At 37.6% G+C, this 23,728-nt stretch overlaps 3 protein-coding genes across 4 annotated transcripts; 2 read left to right on the top strand and 1 right to left on the bottom strand.

Annotated features, from left to right (window-relative positions):
• Nucleotides 1-5,648: 5,648 nt before the first annotated feature.
• Nucleotides 5,649-12,913, top strand: LOC104885499 (probable phosphoribosylformylglycinamidine synthase, chloroplastic/mitochondrial). 2 transcript variants are annotated; one of them, XM_010670192.4, is made up of 4 exons: nt 5,649-5,860; nt 6,562-6,617; nt 6,806-9,610; nt 11,249-12,913. In XM_010670192.4, exons 2-4 carry the CDS (start codon nt 6,564-6,566, stop codon nt 12,626-12,628), a joined length of 4,239 nt encoding a protein of 1,412 aa, XP_010668494.1. In that variant the 5' UTR covers nt 5,649-5,860; nt 6,562-6,563; the 3' UTR covers nt 12,629-12,913. The 2 variants fall into 2 exon arrangements, with proteins under 2 accessions (XP_010668494.1, XP_010668487.1); XM_010670185.4 differs by having other exon boundaries at nt 5,650-5,855.
• Nucleotides 12,914-13,917: 1,004 nt separating this feature from the next.
• Nucleotides 13,918-18,565, bottom strand: LOC104885491 (3-dehydrosphinganine reductase TSC10A). Its single transcript, XM_010670178.4, has 4 exons — nt 17,930-18,565; nt 17,038-17,185; nt 15,096-15,387; nt 13,918-14,400 (listed from the first exon to the last, which is right to left on the bottom strand). Coding segments are annotated over exons 1-4 (981 nt in total). The 5' UTR covers nt 18,470-18,565; the 3' UTR covers nt 13,918-14,399.
• Nucleotides 18,566-18,907: 342 nt separating this feature from the next.
• Nucleotides 18,908-22,357, top strand: LOC125494904 (uncharacterized). Its single transcript, XM_048638788.1, has 2 exons — nt 18,908-20,949; nt 21,043-22,357. The coding sequence occupies exons 1-2, from the start codon at nt 18,908-18,910 to the stop codon at nt 22,355-22,357; spliced, it is 3,357 nt and encodes a 1,118-aa protein (XP_048494745.1).
• The last annotated feature ends 1,371 nt before the right edge of the window (nt 22,358-23,728 follow it).

Genomic DNA, 23,728 nt, shown 5'->3' on the forward strand with positions numbered 1-23,728 from the left:
CCGGCATTAACGATTTTCATCGTTAAATAGTCAATTATTATTAGTTTACTTCTTTTTTAAAAAAAAAATTGTTTTACATAAGTCAATCTTTGCGTTATCTTTTCATTTTAAGTTTATCTTTTGATTATTCCTGATTGAGTTAAGCTTGTATGTACCCCTTCATTCTTCATCAATTAGGGGGCTGTCATCCTCATCATCCATGATAAGCCCCTTTTGTTTTGTTCAATAAATTAGTATCTCTTTATGAGATTTTTCTCAAACCCTTTTATGGGGTTTTTAGTTTCTGTTTTGGAAATCTCCTTCTCCCCTATGGGAGTTGTGAGTATGGTTCTTTTGTTTTTAGGTATGAGAAATTATTCTCATTGGTTGAAGTTCGAGATTCAACATGAAAAATTAGGGTTTCACAACTTCTGTAAAATTATGGAAGACTATTGGAGTACGTTCATCCCAAAATTTCCGCATCTGCAGATCGTATGCCGAACCAGAGCGACTCACAGCTTGCATTGCTTCAGATGAAGATTTTTATTAAGGCAAAATTAAGTCAAATCTGCGATGTTTACATTTCTAGGGTGATATGTATTCCTATTAGAATTTTATGTTTTTCAGAAATGACCTGTAAGTGCCGTTTAGCGAAATATTAATGAAATCCCTTTTCTTTCTTTCAAAAAAAAAAAAAGTTAAGCTTGTATGTTTCTTTTTTTTTAATTGAGTTTTAACCTGTTTGTGACTTGTTTAGTAGGTTACTTATGATACGTGTTAAAACTAACATATATAACTTAGAAATATAATTAAAACTAATTTAGTGTTCATTATTTACTAAAATAGGACGCTTTTAGTTTAATAATCAAGATTAGTTATTAATAAAATGTAATTAAAACTCGAGATGCTACATCTGATGAAAGTGTAATTGATGAAGGTGAGGGGATGTCAGATGATGATTATGGATTCATGGTCAATGATAATTTTGACCCGCATGAAAAGGCGGGTTGGATGATGATAATGATGATGCTGAGAATTACTTTCTTAAACTATACAACAATGGACAGTTGTATAAAGATGAGGAATTTGGGAAGATAGTACTTAAGGCATGGCAACTATTCACAGATAAACAACATCTAAAATATGTTGTTAGATACTACTGTATTCAAATTGGATTTCGGTCATTATTATTAGGGAAAATAATTGCAAATATACAATGACATTCTCATCCCTCAACGGTGAATGGAGGTTATATGCTGGTAAATTCCATGATGACATGACTTGGGCTATTAAATCCATAAAGAATGATGAACATACTTGCATTGGGTTAGAGACAAGAAATACTATGGTTAATGTCAAACGGGCTGCTAACAATGACATCCCTACAAAGGCATTGAACAAGCTCTTGTTTGATAGATATGGGGTTCAAATGTGTCAAAGCACATTGTATAGGGTAAGAAAGAAAGCTTTAATGGAAGTACATGGGGGCATGACACTTCATACAGTTTCTTACCTATGTATTGTGAGGTAATAAAGTGTATCAACCCTAATTCAACTGCAAATTGTGCAAGAAATCTACTAGAACATGTTGAGAGGCCTCTTGTTTTTGTTTCAATTTTCATCTCATTCAAAGGTGCCTTGAATGGAGTGCTTGCTGGTTGTAGGAGTTTGGTTGGGGTGGATGGGGATCACCTAAATGTTAATTATGGAGGTACTATCAGCAGTTGTCCTAGATGCAAATAATGATATCTTTTCATTTGCATGGTTGTAGTATCTGGTGAAGATGAAGAATCTTGAAAGTTCTTCATATGGCATCTTAAAAGAATTCTGGATATTAATTAGAGGAAAAGGAGATGAATGGTGCATTATCTCTGATGGGATGAAAGTAAGTGCAAGTTATTTGTAATTGTCCTTGTATTCTTCTTATTTATGGTTTTTTATTGCAAAGTAACTGACAAATTTGCAACTAATGTGTCACAGCAGGGCATCGATCTGGCCATATATAGCTGATGTGTGGCACAAAGTGGACAAAAGGTATTGTGATAAACACCTTGCTAAAAATTAGAAGAGGAAGTTTCCTGGTCAACTGATGCTCATCCACTTTTGGAAGGCGACTGGAGCATACTCACCTTTCACTTTTAGAAAAGCAAGGGAAGCTCTACAGAAGACCAAACCACTTGCTCTAGTTTGGCTTGCTGAAATTGGTGAGCATTCCACATGGTCAAATCATGCGTTCAAGCCAGTAGTCCAAAGTGATGTTAAAAAAACAATTTTTTGAGAGCTTTAATGCCACCCTTGGCATTGGTAGGTGCAGACTTATACTCACCCTCTTAAAAGGTAAAAAGACACAAACACACATCCCCATTTTAAGTGACTTTACACTTTAGACATACTAACAACTCTGATGTTGGCAGACATTGGGAGAGTGACAATGGTGAGGATGGAGCCATGCTTGTCAAGAGTGGAAGAGAGAAGATATGGCCCCTAACATAGCCTTAGGTGATTTCAAGTGACTCAATAACATATGTAGCTTACCTGAGCTCATAGGGTGAGTATGAGGTTGTTAATGGGAGATCCACATATCTTGTGAGCCTTAACAACAAAGCTTGTGTTTGTGGGGCTTGGCAGATCTATGGACTACCTTGCAAACATGCCATGAGGGCTATTCATCATGCAAGGTTAGATTCTCATGCCTTTGCAAGCCAATGGTACAATGTGGACATGTACAAGTCAATCTAAGCATATAACATAAAGTCAATCCCAGACATGGAGCAATGGCCAGAGCGTGATGCATCTCTTTCTATACAGCCAACAACACTTAAAAGAGGCATTGACAGACCTCCAAGGAACAGAATAAGAGAAGACGATGAACAAAGAAAGTGCAAAAGGTCTAAGATAGTCAAGTGTAGCAAATGCCAACAGTTTGGCCACAATGCTGCCAGTTGTAAGGGTGGTTTGACTGCTAACGAGATGGGAAAGAAACCAAGAAGAAAAATGGAGGAGAAGCATCGACTCAGATGCTTGAACATGGTAAAATTGCTGCTTAGAGAAGACAGAAGCAGAGGCTAAAGGCTTTGACACAACAGCCGGAAAACCAGCATGAAGCCAACACTTCTGGTGTCAAAGTACCAAATAAGGGAAAAAAGGGGACCTGCAGTCAACCTTAGATGATGTTTATTTTAAAATTATTTTTTTTGTGAACATGGTGTTAAGTATTGTTGGCTTGAACATGACATTACTATGCTCATTTTTTATGCTTAAAACATTAGGCTGTACAAATACTTTTTTTTTTTTTTTGGAAAATTGTTCTTGTTGAAATACTTTAGTTTACTGTTGTGTTGGTTTTTTATTATCAAATGCAAACAAGAAACAACAAATAATTGGACAAATACTTGCAAAATGTGTCATTTTTATTACTGCTTAACATATTACACCATTAGCACATTCTTGGCTACTTCATAAAACACCCACCCCTTACAATTACTTAACCACAAAGAAAAACAACAACAACAAATACATCAACATCCCCAATTTTGCCACAATTTTGATGGACCTTCTAACATCATCAACAATATATGTCAACTGAGATATTTGGTACATATCCAACCCAACCTCATCACCATGTGTAACATCATGTCTAACAATATCATCCTCCTAACCCACACAAACACCTCACATAACCTATACTTGTAGTATACCCTTCGTAAATTATGGGTACTATTTGACATTCTTATTTCAAGCATCTTTATAGATTGACAATTGCAATTCTTCACCTACGTACTTTATGCTTCCATCCATGGTGACAGCATCAGGCCCTTGCACTGTTGCACAAATGCATAATTGATTGATGAAGAAGAGTTCATGGTGTCCTACGCGTGAAAGAAGAAAGAGAAGAGAAAAAAAAATCGAAACTAGGGTTGAAGAAGAAAGAGAAAGGAAGAACATATAAAAGGTTGAAGACGAACTAACGAGAGGGAGTTTTAAAACATGGGTCAAATTAATTAACCTAGGGTAAACTACTAACTAACGTTTTTCATTAAATAATCCTAATTTATTAAAACATTAATTAGTCTAGGGCTACCAGAGATAATAATACACTTGTATAACCTATTTTATTTATGAACAATAGCAAGCCCATGATCAATATTACATTAGTTAAGCAATCATAATTACCATACTTTATCTAAAATATAACACCATCGATTTCAATAATAAAATTTTGCTATATTGGGGGACTGTGCGTGATAAAACACGAGCCAACAACTAGTAATTTAAAAAGTCTTGTGAGAAGGGTAACATTTATGCCCAGTGGCGGATCCAGGATTTGACCTACGTGGGTTTGAAATTGATCAACCAAATACTCACGCTTAATTGGTTCGAAATTGTAATTTATTAGTCTAAATCTAAGTTATGACTAACCTTTATCATATAAGGGAAGAAGAGGGGAGCACAAAAAATACTAGCTAACTAAATATTTCATTAAAAACTAATTTAAAAAATAAATACAGAAACACAATAGCACTAGATAGTGATACTTAAGTGGAAGTCAATAACTTGTAAAACATTATCAACTATTTTTTTTTTAAGAACAATTCCTATTGATTAAGAATTACTTTTAATTTTTTTAAGAAAATACAAAACACACTATACGAACTATCGTTTATTCTCTTTTCCCTTCCATAATTTTTTTCTCGTTCCTTGCAATAATTGTTACCTACTATATTTTTCCCTTCAAAAAAAAAAAATTACCTACTATATTTTAGTAGAATTTTATGTGATTTCGTACCCATCAAATACGTATAAGGCTAATAACTCTTAAGTTTGCTTAGGGCCTGTTCTCTTTGGCATAAAACAACTGAATTGAACTGAATTGAATTGAACTGAACTGAAATGAATAGTGATACGTGAGAGTAAAAGTATTGTCAAGAGCTGAACTGAACTGAACTGAACTGAAAATAAGGTGGGGAGAACAGACCCTTATTGTTATTATATTTTGTTTAAATAAATGAAAATATATACTTCCTCCGTTCTGTTTTAAATGAAACACTAGGTGACTCCAATTTATCATCATTATATAAAGAAAAATATAGTCAAATGAGATCTTAAAAAAAAAAAAAAGTGGCTGCCAAAAAATTGAAAGAAAAAAAAGAAAGAGAGAAGTAGGAAAAATGAAACCCACAGGAATCGAACCCATGAGAAAATGTAGGTCAGTAAAATCTTATCGCGAAGCTACCTTTGAACCAAAAACTTACATATGAATATAGTATGATTTTAGTACTGCGCGGAAGTACATAAGGTTTCCTATTCTTCCTTCTTCGCCGTATTTTTTTTTTTCAGATTTTCGTGATCCGCCCTGTTTATGCCATGAAGTTTAAAGTAACTTTTTTTTTTTCAATGATGTATTAGGACTAATATGTCCCTCTTATTGTACTTCCTCCATTTTTTTTTTACTCGTTACACTTCTCATTTCACGGATTCCTAGGCAATTTTTGGAGAAGAGAGAGGTAGAGAGTAAAAAGAAAAGGGACCTACGTGGGAGGAGAGAGATAGAGAGAATTTATTGCCCAAAAAAGAAGTGTAACAAGTAATGTGAAACTTCCATAATGGAAAGTGTAGCGAGTAAAAAGAAACGGAGGAAGTAATCAGTAAACTAGTAAAGCCAATGAAAAACCTTCCTAAAACCCAAAAACACTTCTTAGTCTACTAATACAAGACACTAAGTATACAACCCAGCGCCGTTCTCACGCGTGCCTTCTTCCTTCCTCTTCAGTCTTCAATCCTCAGTCCACCCCTTTTTCTCTCTCTCTCAATTCTCAAACACTAGTACAGTAGTACAGTACAGCCCACGCACGGACGGCGCACCAGGCTGACACACAGTAAGGTTTTCAATTTTTCGTACTTCCATACTTCACATATATTATTAGATTCTTAGATAATTTGAATGTTTACTTGTAAAATTGTTGATATTTTTCATTAGTTAGGGGCTTGTTGAAATTGCTATCGGTATAATTTTTATTATTTAGGGATTTTGCAACTCACCAAGATTAAATTGTTACTTTTTTTTTTTCCAATGGGTATGTGTTATGAAATAATATGCATGACTTTATGTTTTATTTTATTGAATCAATTATGAATTTTGATTAATTTTTATCGATTCAATTAGGAAATGGCAGTTGATTTTTTTTTATCAATTCGATTAGCTCGTAGGAATGCAAGTGTAATTTTAGTTTGAAGTTTTAGCATTATGTATTTTTTTATTTGGTTGTATGACTATGCATATAATTTGGTTGGACGACTGATGTGTTGAAAAAATTTTGTGAACTTTTTTTCCATTACTTTTGTGTTTGTTGTACGTCCTTACCCCATATTCAAATTCTTGGGTCTGCGACTATTTAGCAGTAATAATTTTAATACAAGTCATAAAATTTAAATTTTGTATCTTTTAAGAAAATTTCACATTTTGGGGGTTCAGTTGGTATGTTAGTGCATAGAAGAGTTTCTGGGTGTCTTTACTTTAGCATTTGTTTTTAATATATTGTGCATTCTGAACATAATTGATTCTTCTTTTGATGGTATTGACAGTTATGGCCGCTCATTCTGATTTTATGGGTTCCAAACTACTCAACACAGAATTTAAGGTAATCGACTTTGTACAAAATCCTGCTTACTTGATTTCTCATTATATATTTTATTTATGTAAGTACACCTAGAAATTGAAGTTTCTGTGTTCATGCTGAGAAATTTGTCGAAGCTGACTTAATGTTCTTTCTGAGTTCTTGTCAAATTTGATGGCTGTTGATGTTTTGTGTTATGTGTTATTTTGTAGGGTTATGGACAACGTAAACTATTTCTGTCTCGAAATTCAGTTAGTACTCTTCGGAGGCATTTAAGTCACGGGGTAGTTCGATGTGTTACTCGGTTACCGAATTTGGACACTGTTAGTGTTGGGTTGAGATGTGCAGGGGTCGGAAAGCTGAGAGCTGTTGTTTCAGGAGATGTGGGTGTTGGATTGGATGAAGAGTTATCGCGTTCGTTGGACAAGGTTACTCATTTCTTCCGTGTTCCGTTTATTCAAGATAGTGCAGCTGATGAGCTTCTGAGGTCAATTCAGACGAAGATATCGAATGAGATTGTGGGTTTAAGAACTGAGCAATGTTACAATATTGGGCTGGATGCTGAGGTTTCTAGCGAAAAACTTTTGGTGCTTAAGTGGCTTCTGGGTGAGACTTATGAACCTGAAAAGTTAGGGACTGAGAGCTTTATAGATAAGGAGACAAGGGAAGGTTGCACTGCTGTAGTTGTTGAGGTGGGACCTAGATTATCTTTTACAACAGCATGGTCAACTAATGCTGTATCTATTTGTCGATCATGCGGTGTAACAGAAGTGAATCGTCTGGAGCGTTCCAGGCGGTATATGTTATTTTCTAAGAGTCCTTTGCAGGAGCAGCAGATTGATGACTTTGCTTCCATGGTTCATGATCGAATGACTGAATGTGTGTATACTCAAAGACTTATGAGCTTCAAGACGAGTTTGGTTCCGGAGGAAGTTCAATACGTGCCAGTGATGGAAAAGGGTAGGAAGGCCCTTGAAGAAATCAATGAGAGAATGGGTTTGGCATTTGATGAGCAAGATCTTCAGTATTATACATGGCTTTTCAAGGAAGACATTAAGCGGAACCCAAGTAATGTTGAATTATTTGATATTGCACAATCTAATAGTGAACACAGCAGGCATTGGTTTTTCACTGGTAAACTAGTTATAGATGGAAAACCTGTTGAAAAGACCCTTATGCAAATTGTGAAGAGTACTTTGAAAGCAAACCCAAGCAATTCAGTGATTGGGTTCAAGGATAATTCTAGTGCCATAAGAGGGTTTCTTGTGAAACAATTGCGGCCTCTTCTGCCAGGTTTGACCTGTCCACTTGACCTGCAGCTGCGTGATCTTGACATTTTATTTACTGCTGAGACGCATAATTTCCCATGTGCTGTGGCACCTTACCCTGGAGCAGAAACAGGTGCTGGTGGTAGGATTAGGGACACACATGCAACAGGAAGAGGGTCTCTTGTTGTCGCTTCTACGGCTGGTTATTGTGTTGGAAACCTGAATATGGAAGGTTCTTATGCTCCCTGGGAAGATCAATCATTTGCATATCCATCAAACTTGGCTTCACCTTTGCGGATTCTCGTTGATGCTAGCAATGGTGCTTCAGATTATGGGAACAAATTTGGGGAACCCTTGATTCAGGGTTACACTAGGACCTTTGGTATGAGGCTTCCGAATGGAGAGAGAAGGGAATGGTTGAAACCCATAATGTTCAGTGCTGGAATAGGACAGATTGATCACATCCATATAACAAAGGGAGAGCCTGAAATTGGCATGCTCGTTGTTAAGATTGGTGGCCCTGCGTATCGCATTGGAATGGGAGGAGGTGCTGCTTCTAGTATGGTGAGTGGCCAGAATGATGCTGAACTTGACTTTAATGCTGTACAGAGAGGAGATGCTGAGATGGCACAGAAACTGTATCGTGTTGTTCGTGCATGTGTTGAAATGGGTGACAAAAACCCTATTATCAGCATCCATGATCAAGGGGCTGGTGGTAATTGCAATGTTGTGAAGGAGATAATATATCCAAAGGGTGCTCAAATTGATATCAGGGCTGTAGTGGTTGGTGATCACACAATGTCTATATTGGAGATATGGGGTGCAGAGTATCAGGAGCAAGATGCCATATTGGTGAAGGCTGAGAGTCGTAGCATGCTGCAATCAATATGTGATAGAGAGAGGCTATCAATGGCTGTGCTTGGAAATATTGATGGTGAAGGTCGAGTTGTTTTGGTTGATAGTGCTGCTATTGAAAAAAGCCGTCTTGATGGAACTCCTCCACCCCCTCCTGCTGTTGATCTTGAGCTTGAGAAAGTGCTTGGTGATATGCCCCAAAAAACCTTTGAGTTCCAGCGTGTGACTCATCCTCAAGAGCCTCTTGATATTGCTCCAGGAACAACAGTGATGGACTCCTTAAAGAGGGTGTTAAGACTCCCGTCTGTGTGTTCAAAACGCTTCCTGACCACAAAGGTGGATAGGTGTGTCACTGGCCTTGTGGCGCAGCAACAAACAGTGGGCCCCTTGCAGATTACTCTTGCTGATGTTGCAGTCATTGCTCAGAGTTACACCAACTTCACTGGAGGTGCATGTGCTATTGGCGAGCAGCCTATCAAGGGTTTGTTAGATCCTAAAGCTATGGCAAGATTAGCTATTGGTGAAGCGCTCACAAATCTCATCTGGGCAAAAATTACATCTCTTTCTGATGTTAAAGCCAGTGGCAACTGGATGTACGCTGCCAAGCTTGATGGGGAAGGTGCAGACATGTATGATGCTGCTTCAGCCCTTTCTGAGGTCATGATTGAACTTGGCATTGCTATAGATGGGGGGAAGGACAGTCTTTCTATGGCTGCAAATGCAGGCGGTGAGGTCGTCAAAGCTCCTGGAAATCTTGTAATCAGCGCCTATGTTACTACTCCCGACATCACTAAAACAGTTACTCCAGATCTGAAGCTCAGAGATGATGGAGTTTTGATTCATGTTGATTTAGCCAAGGGAAAGCGTCGTCTCGGGGGTTCTGCTCTTGCCCAGGTTTCTTTCTTGCTTTAAAGGGCTCTGTTAAATTTCTTCTCTATAATCCTAATATGATACTCCCTGTGTTCTCTTTTGTTCTTCCTGTATTCCCCATCGGGAAATTTCAAAATGTTCTTCCTATTTTGAATTTTTTCCATTTTAGGCATGTGGATTTTTACCAAAATGCCTACCTATAATTTTGTTATTCCACTATTGCCTTCGTCTTTTGCAATTGTGGGTCCCTAACATTGATTATATTCACTTCCCAACACTGCAATTATCTCTCTTCAGTAAATTGGCTCCCTCTCTTCAATTCTCACCAAGTCACCATGAAAGTTCTGCCTTCACCTTTGAAATTCTTCACTTGTATCCTTCCTCTCTCCTCAACTCCATAATATCTTTGCATAATCACAACTTTCCTTAATCTCAATGTTTATGGAAGTTTATTCCTATAAATAATCTACGAAAGTTACTTCCTTTGTCCAACAACCTGGCAACCTGCCACAACCACACATCCACCGCCCACACCACCTCCTCCTCTACAATTCGTATTCATTTTTTCTTGTGTTTTTTTGACAAATTGCACCATGTAAGGCGATGGTCCATGGTGGTCTCAAATCTGGAAACTTTTGGCCAATTTAGACCACCATGGGCTTCAACGTCGCCATTTTCTATGAGAGTTATAATAAGGTTGAGTGATGGATTTTAGTATAGGTGATGAGTTCTAGTAAGAGGAAGGTTCGAAGTTTAATCAAAGACAATGATAGGTTCACCAAAAAACAGGGGGGGGGGGAGATGTAGTTTGGAGTCCGCGCAAATATGCAAGTGGACAAGTGGGTGGGTAAAGGAATGGGATCTCTACTCTTATTCATTTCTCTCTCATGGAATCTTAGCCCAATTTAAGTTTGCATTGGTTCCTTCCCTGATTCCAAATAGGAAGAACAAAAGAGAATGGAGGGAGTAGTTTTTAGCACGTCATATAGTTTTGCTATCTTGGTGCTTGTTTGATTGTCTACCACTGTAGAATTCTTACATAAAATAGAAACACGTAACCTTCCTTTTTTTCTGTCTGTTTATAGAATCACAGTGATTTGGTTTAGCAGCCTTCTTCATGCATATATATAAAAAGAAAAGATATTTGTATAATCCAGCACCTCATGTGAGTTTTTTCTAGAGCTTAGATTGGGATCCTTAATTACTTATAGCATTGTTATACCATTTCAATCAGCTTTTAGAATATTCTCTTCTTTGAATCAGAGACATCATGGCTACTTTAATAGAATCCATATATTTCTATGAATGTAATTGATTTTTGCCATGTACATTGCTAATGCGCTGCTTCTTATAAATTGTTGTAATTAATTTTTTTGGTTATTCTTTGATTGCTGAGGTCTACTCATTTCGGGCTTTTTCACAAAATATGATTAGGGATTAGCTTGTCCATTTGATTAAATTCCTGTGACAATACTTTTTCCCTCTTTTATTGCCTTGGATAACTTAATGCGGTGCTTGAGAGAAGCCATGCAGATCTTGAAGTGGCAGTGTCATTTTGCTTGATATTTTTTCCAGCAATTGTTTGCGCAATTATCTTGTTCACATGCATCTCTAAGTTGGGACAACTAATAGATCGATTGTTTGGCATTTCCTATCTTGTAGGCTTTTGATCAAATTGGGAGTGAATCTCCTGATATTGATGATGTCTCCTACTTTAAGAGAGCATTCAATGCAGTTCAGGAGCTTATTGCAGATGATCTCATTTCTGCTGGTCACGATATCAGTGATGGTGGCTTACTTGTAAGCATCTTGGAAATGGCTTTTGCAGGCAATTGTGGGCTTTCCTTAGAACTAAAATCTGAAGGCCATAATCTATTTGAGACTCTTTTTGCTGAAGAGCTAGGTTTGGTTCTCGAAGTTGACAAGAAGACGTTGGAATCAGTAATCGGAAAATTGGGCAGCGCTGGCATCTCGTCGGAGATCATTGGACGAGTCACTACAGAAAAAAATATTGATTTGAAGGTTGATGGAGTCACTCATTTGAATGAAGATATGGCTTATTTGAGGGATATATGGGAAGAAACCAGTTTTAACCTAGAGAAATTTCAGAGGTTGGCTTCTTGTGTAGATTCAGAGAAAGAAGGTTTAAAGCACAGACAAGAACCTTCTTGGTCATTGTCCTTCACCCCTGCTTTTACAGATGATAAATACATGCTTGCAACCGCTAAACCCAAGGTGGCCATCATCCGGGAAGAAGGTAGCAATGGTGATAGAGAAATGTCTGCAGCATTCTATGCTGCTGGTTTTGAGCCGTGGGATGTTGCAATGTCAGACCTGCTCAGTGGGGCCATCTCATTGAAAGAGTTTCGTGGGATTGCATTTGTTGGAGGCTTTAGTTATGCTGATGTTCTTGACTCGGCAAAGGGTTGGTCAGCTTCAATAAGATTCAACCAGCCTCTTCTAGATCAATTTCAAGAATTTTACCAGAGACCCGATACTTTCAGTCTTGGAGTTTGTAACGGATGCCAGCTAATGGCTTTACTTGGCTGGATCCCGGGGCCCAAAGTTGGTGGTGTGCACAGTATTGGTGGTGACACTGCACAACCCAGGTTCATCCACAATGAATCAGGAAGATTTGAATGCCGTTTCACAGGCGTGACAATTGAAGATTCTCCCGCTATAATGTTTAAAGGTATGGAAGGTAGCACACTTGGTGTTTGGGCTGCTCATGGTGAAGGAAGGGCCTATTTCCCAGATACTGATGTTCTTAACAGTGTTCTGGGTTCTGATTTAGCCCCTTTGAAGTACTGTGATGACAATGGGAAACCAACAGAGACCTACCCATTTAACCTGAATGGCTCGCCTCTTGGGATAGCAGCCATATGCTCCCCTGATGGAAGACACTTAGCTATGATGCCTCACCCCGAGCGTTGCTTCCTAATGTGGCAATATCCATGGTACCCGAAGAATTGGGGTGTCGACAAGAAGGGACCAAGCCCATGGTTGCGCTTGTTCCAAAATGCCAGGGAGTGGTGTTCTTGATTGACAATTTTGGCTGTTATCATAGGTTTTTGAAGCTAGACTGATGTGTATCTGAGGCCTAATAGCAGTACGAGGATGCTGCTAATGTTTCGTTGTCATTAATGCGAGTCATGGGGTTATTGACTTATTGTACTTGTGGGTGTTTCACCCCAAATAATTTCAGAGGCATTTTCTCCCAAGACATTGGTGTTTGGTCTGATTGTGATATCTAACTGCAAAGTTGAAGCATGTATACAAGGATTTATCATCAGATACGCAATTCTAGATACAACAGTGTTTCCAGAATGTCTGAAATAAGTGAATACTGCCATAGAATTCCTAACCCCCCCCCCCCTCGCTTCCTAAGTAGCAGATTTGTCAGAATGTTAAAATTATATCTATGGTTAACAATTTTTTTGGGTTTTTCATGTCAATATACTTTTCTTTTTGAAAGGACATGAAAAAAAAAATTATCAATGAGACAAAACTCCAAAGCAACTACATCTTCATCATACTTGGATCACTCCCACCACTTATAATGATAATATGAAATGGTAAAAATTGTTATGATACTAGATTTGTTTATAAATAAAAAATAATAATTATTTTTTCAAATATATATTGAGTGTGTTTAATGGTTAAGTTTAATATCGAATATTGTATGTGCCTTGGACGGAAACTGAAAATACATGTTTATAACTATTCGTCTAGATATCATTTTGGTAATGCAAGGACGGAAGAACTTATATATATATATTAGGCGAAATTGGCCTCAACATCCTGAACTATAACTCGGGTACACCCAACCTAAACACCGCCAACTAAGGGGTGGAGTGCAACTTTACCACCAACTACGAGGTGGGATGCAGTCTATACCTTAAAACCCATCGTCTTCGGCAACATTTTAGGCTTCCGTCCTCATTTATGGTACGGAATGCACCCCCTGCATAGTTGATGATGTTTAGACTACTAGTCGTAGTTGGTAGTATTGGGTGCATCCAAGCTATAGTTCAGAGTGTCAAGGTCAATTTTGCCTATATATTATGGTTTAGATAACTTCTTCCTGCAGGCTCGCCTGAAGATTTTAGTGAACTTTTTGAAATCTAGCACTACTTTGCACTGCCGTGTTGACGTTAATTCCTTTCAAAGGTTAGATAAAGCATAGATAATAGATTATATACCGCAATTAGTCACATGCCCGTTTGTAATCTAGATGGTTAAGGACACTTAACTCTTCCCCTAGTACTAATTACAAACAGTGACTCTTTGGCCTTTGCCGAATAAATAAACGTTCAAGCCATTTCATCAAATGAGAAGCCAAAAACATGGCATGCTGAATTTTTCCTTATTATTAATCTGGAAAAAAATTAAAATCCACCCAAACTATCAAAAACTCTCCTAATTAGATCCTTGCAAAAAAGCTAACTACAAACAAACTCGTGAAACAAGACTATAAACAACTTAAACTTTAGCATCAGATTCTGAATCTCTCAACAGAGAACTCACATACATTACATCTTTCAACTATATGAGTTCTTGATTGGTTACTAGATCTATTTCTCGAGAATAATCAAAAGATCAGAAAAGCAGCAGCTGTTCATAAAACCAGAAAATGTGAAGCTATCTGGGTATGGCGAAACACGAGCCATACTCTGATACACTGACCAGTATGTGATAAACTACGAAAACGCGAACTCTGCATCAGCTTCAAACTATCATGTTGGAACTCACTGCAGTCAGCTCCTATAGGCTCTAGAAGAATGACTATCAACGCTCCTAACAGCTTCATGTTCCTAAATCAACAGGAATATAGGATTAGAATACAATAAGGATAAACATTTTGAGGCTAGAGTGACCAACACACACATTGGATTGATTAATTTAACTAAATCTGGACTAGACATTCACTACCTCCATCTTTTCTTCATTCTTCCAACTCAAAATCCTGTTTTTATATTCAATTCTAATTTTGCAATGTTCAAAGATTTGAGAGGCCAACATGATCCTTGTGTCACCTCATGATATTCTGTCATATTCATGAAAAGGGCAGGGGAAGTTCACTCAGTTAGAAATCAATAATACTACCTATAATTTTTTTTGGTTACATTTGGGCATTAGACATCATGAAATCACCCAACACAACATGCTATCTTCTTCAAAGCCATATAGCTCAACCAAATAAAAAGAGGCTCTGGAACTGACATTTCGACAGATATGGTGACAATGCCACTTGACATATAAGTATGAGCATACAGAACACATAAACATTGTTTAGCAATTAAGTACCAAAATTTTAGGTAAAACAGAAAATGTAAATGTTGGACTTCAGAAAATGCCAAACATACATATTGTTGAGAGCACCTCAATGCAAACATGATAGCAAGAGAAAATTGATTAAAAATGCTGCAATTAATTGCGATTGATTTTTGACTACCACCAAATAGAAATGCTGCATGCATTTTGATAGGCCAAGACACAGCATACTTACTATTTCTTTTTGGAGTGCCACTTTTCTATACATCCATACCAATTCCACTGGAAAATTAGTCCAATAAGGCGTACAACACCAGCAGCAACCACTTCTACATATGCCATCAGATATGATCTCTGTGGGGACAAACCAGCTGTAGCTATAGATAATAAAAAACCCTCAAAGTTGCAAGGGACAATAAAAGTCCCCTTTTTTATGCCATCAATACTTTTCTTAGCAACTTCATCAGGTTTCATCATTCCCGAAGAACCTGCTATTATATTTGTCAGCTCAGGCCGCCTCTTGTTTTCTGCAACAGGAATTGAAGTGCAACGAAGGTGAGAAATTAGACATACATGTCTTGTTTAATCCACAGAAACGCAGCCACAACTTGCGTTTTAGATTAAGACATGAAAGGCCTTTACCAAATCAATTCTTGATTGTCACATCAAATATGGCTACAGACTTCAACTGAATCATTATTCATTATCAACACATGACAGTCTAAAATTCGAACCTCACAAGTGATGACACATAAACCACCAAGTGCTTGCATAGCATGTAAGAACTAACACTAAAGGAGTTGCTAGGGATGCTAAGATCCAACATACAAACTTCCAAGAGGAAGACTTTGAAAGGGTTTTATTGCCAAGGAAACCAGCTTCTTCGACAAAAACCTCCTCGGGATCAGTGATTAAGTAAAAATCCAAAAACTAAGAAAGAGTTGGAGTCTCGGACATACAATGAAGTACCAATTGGCAATTATAATCGAAGGAATTACTTCTATTATCGGTGTTCATTTGCTAACCACCTTCACTATCCCTTTAAACCAAAGAACAAGGAGAGAGATGAGAAACAGTTATCACATTGTAGTTGCTTACAATATGTTGCCAAATTAATGGATAAAAGCTAATTTATATCTCATGAATAACAAAAGAACAGCTAAGTCAAACTGTTGATGGATGAAGAAACAAGTCTGAATTCTAATCTTCTAAAATTCAATGATGGGCACAGAATAAGAAAGCCTTAAAATTTGTATTGTATGGTGAAGTCTTGCTTCAACAACCTTAATGTGAAGGAATAAATGAGCAAAGTGAAACTCATTTTGGAAGAGTTGGAAATTGCAAGCAAGTAACCGAAGTTGGTGACTTTAGAGTTAAGAGCTATGAGCGGTGACTTTAGAGTTACAGCTATGAGCCTATAACAAAAAGACAAAAAGATCCAACAACAGAAATTTGATATAGGGAAACGAGAAATGACCAAAAGGATTGATGATATAAGCAATATACTGAAGAAGGTATTTTCTTTCGGCAACAATACATAGAATTGGATGCTTCTTCAGTTACACTGAATCCTTCATAATGCTCGCATACAAGCCAGAGTGAGATTGGTAAATGATTGCAATTATAGGGTCTGTGGTAGCATAAATAGACTATTTCAGAAGCACTGCACTAAAAAAAAAGAAGGGAAATAAAACAAGAAAGATGACACGAATATGAATATCAGCGGAAATTGCAAGTTATGCTAAAAATCAGAGTAAAATATCACAAACGTACATAAAAATATATACTAGAAACACACATTAGGAGTGTTGATGAGGAGTGGGGGGAAGTAATTGAAAGGGTTCCGAGAAAATATGATGAACTAATGACAATTCTGAAGTAAGGCTGATACTTCAGAGTTCAGCACGATGAAAAATGGGGTGTCATTGGAATAACACACTAACTTTGTTTCAAAAAAAAAAAAAAGGCCATATATGATGTTAACAGTCAAATCTAACTACCTTGAACATTCAATTATCAAAGATTGTACTTTCTCCGTTTTGAAATAAGTGAAACACTTCTCTCTTTTATGTGAGAGCTTTTTGAGAGAAGTATTTCACTTGTTTCAGAACAGAGCAAGTATGAAGTTACAATGTAAAATAAAATATTCGATTTATCTTAAAAATTATAACTCACACCTTCTTCTAAACCAGGAGTGTCAGTGTCTGGAGGGAATATCAGCGACACATGGATATTATCTCCAATCACTTCATGCTGCAAAGCCTCTGCCAGGCCCCGAAGTGCAAATTTACTAGCAGAGTAAGCTGTGTAGCCATATATACCCACCTAGATGCAAAGATACCAACAAACTTTAAGACAAAGCATAAGGCATATTTAAGTTCAAAACTTTACAAACAGATTGCAAAGTTAAGTTACACTTCGAAACATGAATCGACAGTTGATATGACAAGGCATTAGCAAAAAAACATATAGAAGTTATCAAGAGTTTGAAATGAAGTATAAATCCATCTGTCACTTCTGGTTTCAAATTACTCCAACATCTTACTCAGCTAGTTAAACGGCTTAAACCAATAAACTCAGCACACAGATAAAGGTCAATAGTCATGGCAGTACTTACAAATGACTCTACATAGCTTCAAATCGACCAAAACAATGACCTAGAAAAAGACCCGATCCAAATTCAGTAAAAGGAAAAAAAGTGTAATAATGAAACTATAACAATTAACAAGTACTAGTTCATAAGTTATACACTTCTTTTGTAGTTACAATTTTTTAGGCTGAAGACTCAAAAGTTTCAGGCATAATCAGAAATTCACAATGCAGCAATACACTTCACAACTCATAGTTACCAAAACTAAATCAACTTACTCCCATTATCACTTAATCACAATAAATCCAGCTCATTTGTAAATCTAAATCAACATTTAATCACTTCACCTCAAACAAATTGTATTAATCCATAATCAATCTCAAAAACTGAAATTTAACTTCCTCTATTACTAAAATTAGCCACAACAAATTCAAAATCATATTTAAATTTCTCATTTATTGAAAACTAAACTATCTCACCTGACCAGCTTGAGAAGACATGATAGCAATAGAAGCAGGACCACGAGATTTACGATCTTTCTTCATTAATGGCAAAGCCGCTTTAATCAGATGAAAAGTTCCAATCACATTAACATCAATCATGAACTTAATTTCATCTAACGACTGAGATTCAATCTCCTGAGGAACAAAAACTCCTTGATTACACACCAGAACATCAATGGGCCCCGCATCTTCAACCGCCTTTTTTACAGCGTCGAAATCTCTTACGTCTGCGCTGAAGATGCTGACTTCGATTCCAGTGTTGCGCTGAATCGCGTCCTTTGCGTCTTGGAGCTTGCGGAGGTCACGTGCTAAGATGGAGACACGCGCGCCTTCAGAGGCGAAGCGGTGCGCTAGGGCTAAGCCGATGCCGCTTGATCCGCCGGTGATAAAGATGTGACGGTTTTTGATTGGGATGGTGACTGAGCGAGGGCGAACAATGAAGTAGAGGAGGATGAGGAGGAGAGAGAGTGGCAGGAGAATTAGGAGAGAGAGTGAAGCTAGGTTTTGATCCGCCATTGTTACTTCTGCAGTAGAGCTACCTGAGAAAAGGAAGAAAGATTTCCTTTGCTCTACATAATGAAGTAGTAAGAGTTTTGATTGAGGTACGATTATGTCATAATTTCAATTTTTTAATTTTTTTTTACTTTATACTGTTTAAAAACCATAGTAAAGTAAAAGTTTCCGTCACTTTGTGTGACGCAAAATAATCTTGATTGTGTAATTTTAGGAGACTTCAATCAAGTAGAATTTCTAAATCAAAAATTGGGGGGCTCCGACGTAATCCCAGGAAGAGAGCAATTTGCTAGCTGGAGAAGGACTTTAGGGCTTTCAGAGCTTAGCTATCAGGGTCAATCATATACCTGGTGCAACAATAGATCAGCAGATGATAGAATTTATGAGAGGTTAGACAGAGTGTATGCTACTGAAGATTGGATCCAAAAAAATCCAGAAGCAATGACCCTCAACCTACCTATTCTAATCTCAGATCATAGTCCTATTTTCCTTCACACTTCCCCATCTCATGAACGTAGGAGATCTCCAATTAAACTGGAAGCTTGGTGTCTAGATTTTAAGGAAATCTCGCACATTATTACCGACATATGGCATACCCAAGTTGATGGATCCCCAATGTATAGGGTAGCCCAAAAATGTCGTCACATAAGATATAGATTATTCAAATGGTGCCAAGAGTTCAAAAGGTCTAATAACATTAACTGGGAAGAGTGTTTAGATCAGTGTGGCGAAGCCCAGTCAAATCTGCTGAACCTCAATGGAGGTGCCCAGGACGAGAAGATTGTACAATCAGCAAGGGAAAAATTGACCTTACAGGTGAAATTTTGGAATCAACGGGTCAAGAGTAAACATCGAGCTTGGGAAGATTCAAACACCAAATGGTTTTTCCGCAAAGCAAAGAGTAGGAAAAAGCGTAATCAAATTCTTATGATTAAGTCAGCGGCGGGTAACTGGATATCAGATCAAAAAGCAATACAAATGGAGATGATGAAATATTTTGCTCAGATTTATCAAGGTCGGCATCATGGTAGTGATTACTGGGAGGAGCTTTCCACTATACGGAATTTGATACCACAATTATCAGAGGATCAACAGAATTCTTTGACAAAATCAGTTACTTTTGAGGAAGTGAAGTTAGTAGTATTTCAGATGGGCAGTCTTAAGGCACCGGGACCAGATGGTATTCCAGCTCAGTTTTATCAACAATATTGGTCAACGGTGGGTACTGATATTTGGAAGGCGGTCTCCCATTTCTTCTCTACAGGTTACATACTCAGGGAGTGGAATTACACCAACATCTGCCTCATTCCAAAGACTGAAAGACCAGAAGAAGCAAGTCAATTTCGTCCCATCAGCCTATGTAATGTTATTTATAAAATAATATCTAAGGTCATTTCTAACCGTCTTAAACCAATATTGAGGGAGTTGATTTCCCCATTCCAAAATGCCTTCGTTCCCGGGAGACAAATGGTTGATAATTGCTTAATCGCCCATGAGTTGGTCAACAACATCAAACAGACAACATCCGGCAAACAGTATCTGGCGGCTCTGAAGATTGACATGTTTAAAGCCTACGACAAAGTAGATTGGGATTTCTTAGATTGGCTGTTGGCGCAAATGAGAATCCCAAGTAAATGCCGTCATTGGATCATGCAATGCGTAACTACTGTGTCTTACTCAATCATTGTCAATGGAGAACCTACTTCTCGTTTCTATCCTACTTGCGGTCTCAGACAGGGAGACCCATTATCCTCCTACCTTTTCATTCTTGTTATGGATGTTCTGTCTAGAATGTTAACTAACGGGATAGCTGACAAATCCTTTGAGGGAATAAAAATATCCAGACTGGGACCTTCAGTCTCACATCTTTTTTTTGCAGATGACTCTCTAATTTTCTTCAAAGCAAATCCGAAGTCTTGTGATGGAGTGAAGAATATCGTATCAGAGTTCAGCAGATTATCAGGGGAAGTTATCAACTACCATAAGTCTCTGATTATGTTCAGCCCAAACACGCCTCACAATTCTCGTCAACAAATGAGAGCTTTAATTAATACCCCAGTTGCAGATTCTCTTGGAAAATATTTGGGTGCGAATATCGAAGTGAATGGAAGGAATACCAGATTGTATCATCCGCTAGTAGAAAAGGTGGAGAAAAAGCTCTCAAGCTGGCATAATCTCTCACTCTCGCTCGCTGGACGAATCATATTGATTAATAGCATCCTATCTATGCTCAGTCTGAATATTCTCAGTACTTTCCTCATACCTAAGACTATAGCAAACCGGTTGAATTCCATCTTTGCAAGGTTTCTGTGGGCTGGTACAAGTGACAAAAAACCTATCTACTGGAAAGGAAAGTCAACGCTGGAGTTACCTAAAAGTAGCGGAGGGCTAGGTATAAGAAATGTTCATCTTTTTAACAAAGCGTTGCTTGCAAAGCAAGCAGTTAGAATTCATAACTCCAGTCACTCTCTGATAGCTCATTTGTATATAGCAAAATATTAGGCATCTCCACTCAACTTGACCCTGAATAAGGTAAAGTTAGGAAGAGTTTCCTGGGGTTTTAGGGGTCTCTGCAGGGCTGTCCAAGATTGCGAGGGAGGTTTCACTAAAATAATAGGCGATGGCTCGGACACCAAAATATTAGAGGATAAGTGGGTTACAGGTGAACCCATCAAGCTTAAAACTGGAATACAGTTACAAGAAAGAGGAATTCGCACTGTTAAAGATTTATTTGTGGTAAATCAAAAGAGGTGGAACTCGGAGCTCATATGGAAGCTCTTTGTGCCAGAATCGTCTACTAGGATTCTCACAACCTACATTCCTAAGGAGCATATTCAGGATTATTATGCATGGAGTGAATCTAGGCACGGGGATTTCCGAGTAAAGGATGCTTACGTATTCCTTCTGGGACTGAGAGGCGGTCCTCAATCCAATTGTTCTCATAGGAGATTCTGGAGTAAACTCTGGGCATCAGATCTTAGACCCAAATGGAAAATTTTTATCTGGAGACTTCTCCAGAATTCCTTAGCTGTCAATTGCAACCTAGCAAAGCGCAACATTCCCATCAGTGTTAACTGCAGCATATGCCATCAATTTCCAGAGGATGAAAAGCATCTATTCAGAGACTGTGATACCTCTTCTCGAATATGGTCTGCTTCGGTCCTCGGGATTAATACGCGGTCAAGTGTATACATTCCGCTTGGAGATTGGATTCGGAATTTCTTACATCTCTTTTGGCGGGAAGATGGGTTAAATTCTGAGAGGGTAAGAGAGTTTGTGACTACTCTCTGGTCAATCTGGCTTTATCGAAATAATATTGTGTTTAACAACTTAACTGAACACCCGATGGCTATATTTCAAAAAAAGAAAATCCTTCTCGAAGAATTCGATGAGAGCGGTAAAATAACAAGGAAGCAACTTAAGAGGGGTTCAATTGCTTCGGATTCATATCAGCCAGACTCACCTCTTTTTCGTATTGTTCAGTCAAACGTATGCTCAGTTTTAGTAGACGGAGCTTGGAAGAGACATAAACTAAATTATCCGAGAGCGGGAATAGGGTGGACAGCCTATATGAACGGTTATAAGATATTTGAGGGTAACGACAAGGTTTTAGCTTCTTCTTCTCTACAAGCTGAAGCCCTAGCAGTGTATCGGGGTCTCCATGAAGCTTACTCAAAAGGATTCCGAAATATTCAAATTCACTCAGATTCAGCAGAGGTTGTGCGTGCAGTGACTAGTCCACATCAGCCAGTCGAGATTGCCACAATTATACATGATGTCAGGGCTCTGGCTCATCGTGTTCCTCAATGGGGAATTACGAGGGTTAAGAGAGAAAATCTAGTTGTAGCGCACAATTTAGCAATAGCGGCTAGGCAAGGTAAATTACTTTAGTTTGTCTGTTTGCTCTTGTTGCCAAAAAAAAAAAAAAAAAAAAAAAAAAAAAAAAGTTTCCGTCTTTTTTTTACATTTTTTATTGTTTTCATTTATACTAATTATGATTGTACGTTTGTTTGTTCGGAGGCCTTAGGAATTAGGATAAATAGGAATGGATCTTCACCTGGTCTAGATTCGTGGATTCAGATTCATATTTTAAAATAGCCGGATTTGAATTTGGTGGACGAAATGAGGATATATCATATATAGATTCATTTCTCAAAACGAAACAAAGTTAGACAAATTTAATTTGAATCTTTTTCTAAAAACAAACGAAATGCCAAAAAATACTTAAACTCTATAGTGAGGCAGGCTCCGTTGGTCCTTCTCTCTCCCAACCAATTCATCCCCTTTCTCCCTTCTCAAAGACTTTGTCGCCACGATGAGCCAATGACCAGCTAAGAGCACGACCGTGCCGATAATTCAATTAGATTTTGCTTTGTCAGGTGGAACTGTGGAAGTGCTAGTTTTTTATTTGGATAGATTGACAAAAAGAGTTAGAATATAATAAATTATGGACAGATATGTTTTAGTCCGGAACTTGAAAGATCAACACTATATAGATTTGAAACCTATTTTTCTATACCTATCGAATGCGGGGTGGATTTGGATCTAGCCTCTGACAGCATATTTGGATCAATATCCATCCAGTCTAAAGACGACCCATTAACATAAAGAAGGTTTCGTTCTTTTCAACTTCGGATGTGTTATTGCCAAGATCTTAGGCACCTTCTCCCCTCTTTTACAGAGTTTGCGTCCCCGTAGGCACTACAACACACCAGAATGGGTCCTGGCTTGACCAACTGTAACAACCTTGAAATTCCGATACTTCTCAAACATATTATAATAAATAAACTCGAAAATTCAAAAGTGCTACAGCACGGTAATTAATAATAATAACCACATGACTAATGGTTCTAACTAAATTGATAAACAACAACTTTTAAATAATTATTACATACTAACTAGATAGAAAGTAATTAGTTATTACAAACCAGAATGTAAATTCTAAAGTCAAATAAATAATAATGGAGGTCTTATTAAGTTCTAGGAGCAATTCAAACCCTAGCTGCCTTCCTCTCTCAAACCCTTCCCCTACTTTTTTTCACCAGTTAGAGGCTGTCATGGATGATTTCATCCATGCTAAGCTCCCTTTTCCCTTTTATTTTCAGTTTTTAGTTCATTTATATCTTGTTTTGTTAAATAAAGTAGTCTCTCTTTATGAGATTTTCTCAAACCCTGTTATGGGTTTTTTTGTCTATGTTGTAGAGATCTCCTTGAGTGTGGTTCTTTTATCTTCAGGTAGGAGAAATTGTTCTCATTGTTTGA

The sequence above is a fragment of the Beta vulgaris genome, chromosome 2, assembly GCF_026745355.1.
Source record: "Beta vulgaris subsp. vulgaris cultivar EL10 chromosome 2, EL10.2, whole genome shotgun sequence".
Taxonomy (NCBI): domain Eukaryota; kingdom Viridiplantae; phylum Streptophyta; class Magnoliopsida; order Caryophyllales; family Amaranthaceae; genus Beta; species Beta vulgaris.

Excerpts from the sequence above, each read along its gene's own strand:
- LOC104885499 (XM_010670192.4), top strand. The coding sequence starts at position 6,564 with ATGGCCGCTCATTCTGATTTTATGGGTTCCAAACTACTCAACACAGAA. Across the intron at positions 6,618-6,805 it reads TACTCAACACAGAATTTAAG|GGTTATGGACAACGTAAACT; the intron begins GTAATCGACTTT and ends GTTATTTTGTAG. Across the intron at positions 9,611-11,248 it reads GGGGTTCTGCTCTTGCCCAG|GCTTTTGATCAAATTGGGAG; the intron begins GTTTCTTTCTTG and ends CCTATCTTGTAG.
- LOC104885491 (XM_010670178.4), bottom strand. The coding sequence starts at position 18,469 with ATGGCGGATCAAAACCTAGCTTCACTCTCTCTCCTAATTCTCCTGCCA. Across the intron at positions 17,186-17,929 it reads TGTCTTCTCAAGCTGGTCAG|GTGGGTATATATGGCTACAC; the intron begins GTGAGATAGTTT and ends CTTTGCATCTAG. Across the intron at positions 15,388-17,037 it reads CACTCCTGGTTTAGAAGAAG|AAAACAAGAGGCGGCCTGAG; the intron begins GTGTGAGTTATA and ends TTCCTGTTGCAG.
- LOC125494904 (XM_048638788.1), top strand. The coding sequence starts at position 18,908 with ATGACCCTCAACCTACCTATTCTAATCTCAGATCATAGTCCTATTTTC. Across the intron at positions 20,950-21,042 it reads CACTCTCTGATAGCTCATTT|GGCTGTCCAAGATTGCGAGG; the intron begins GTATATAGCAAA and ends GGGTCTCTGCAG.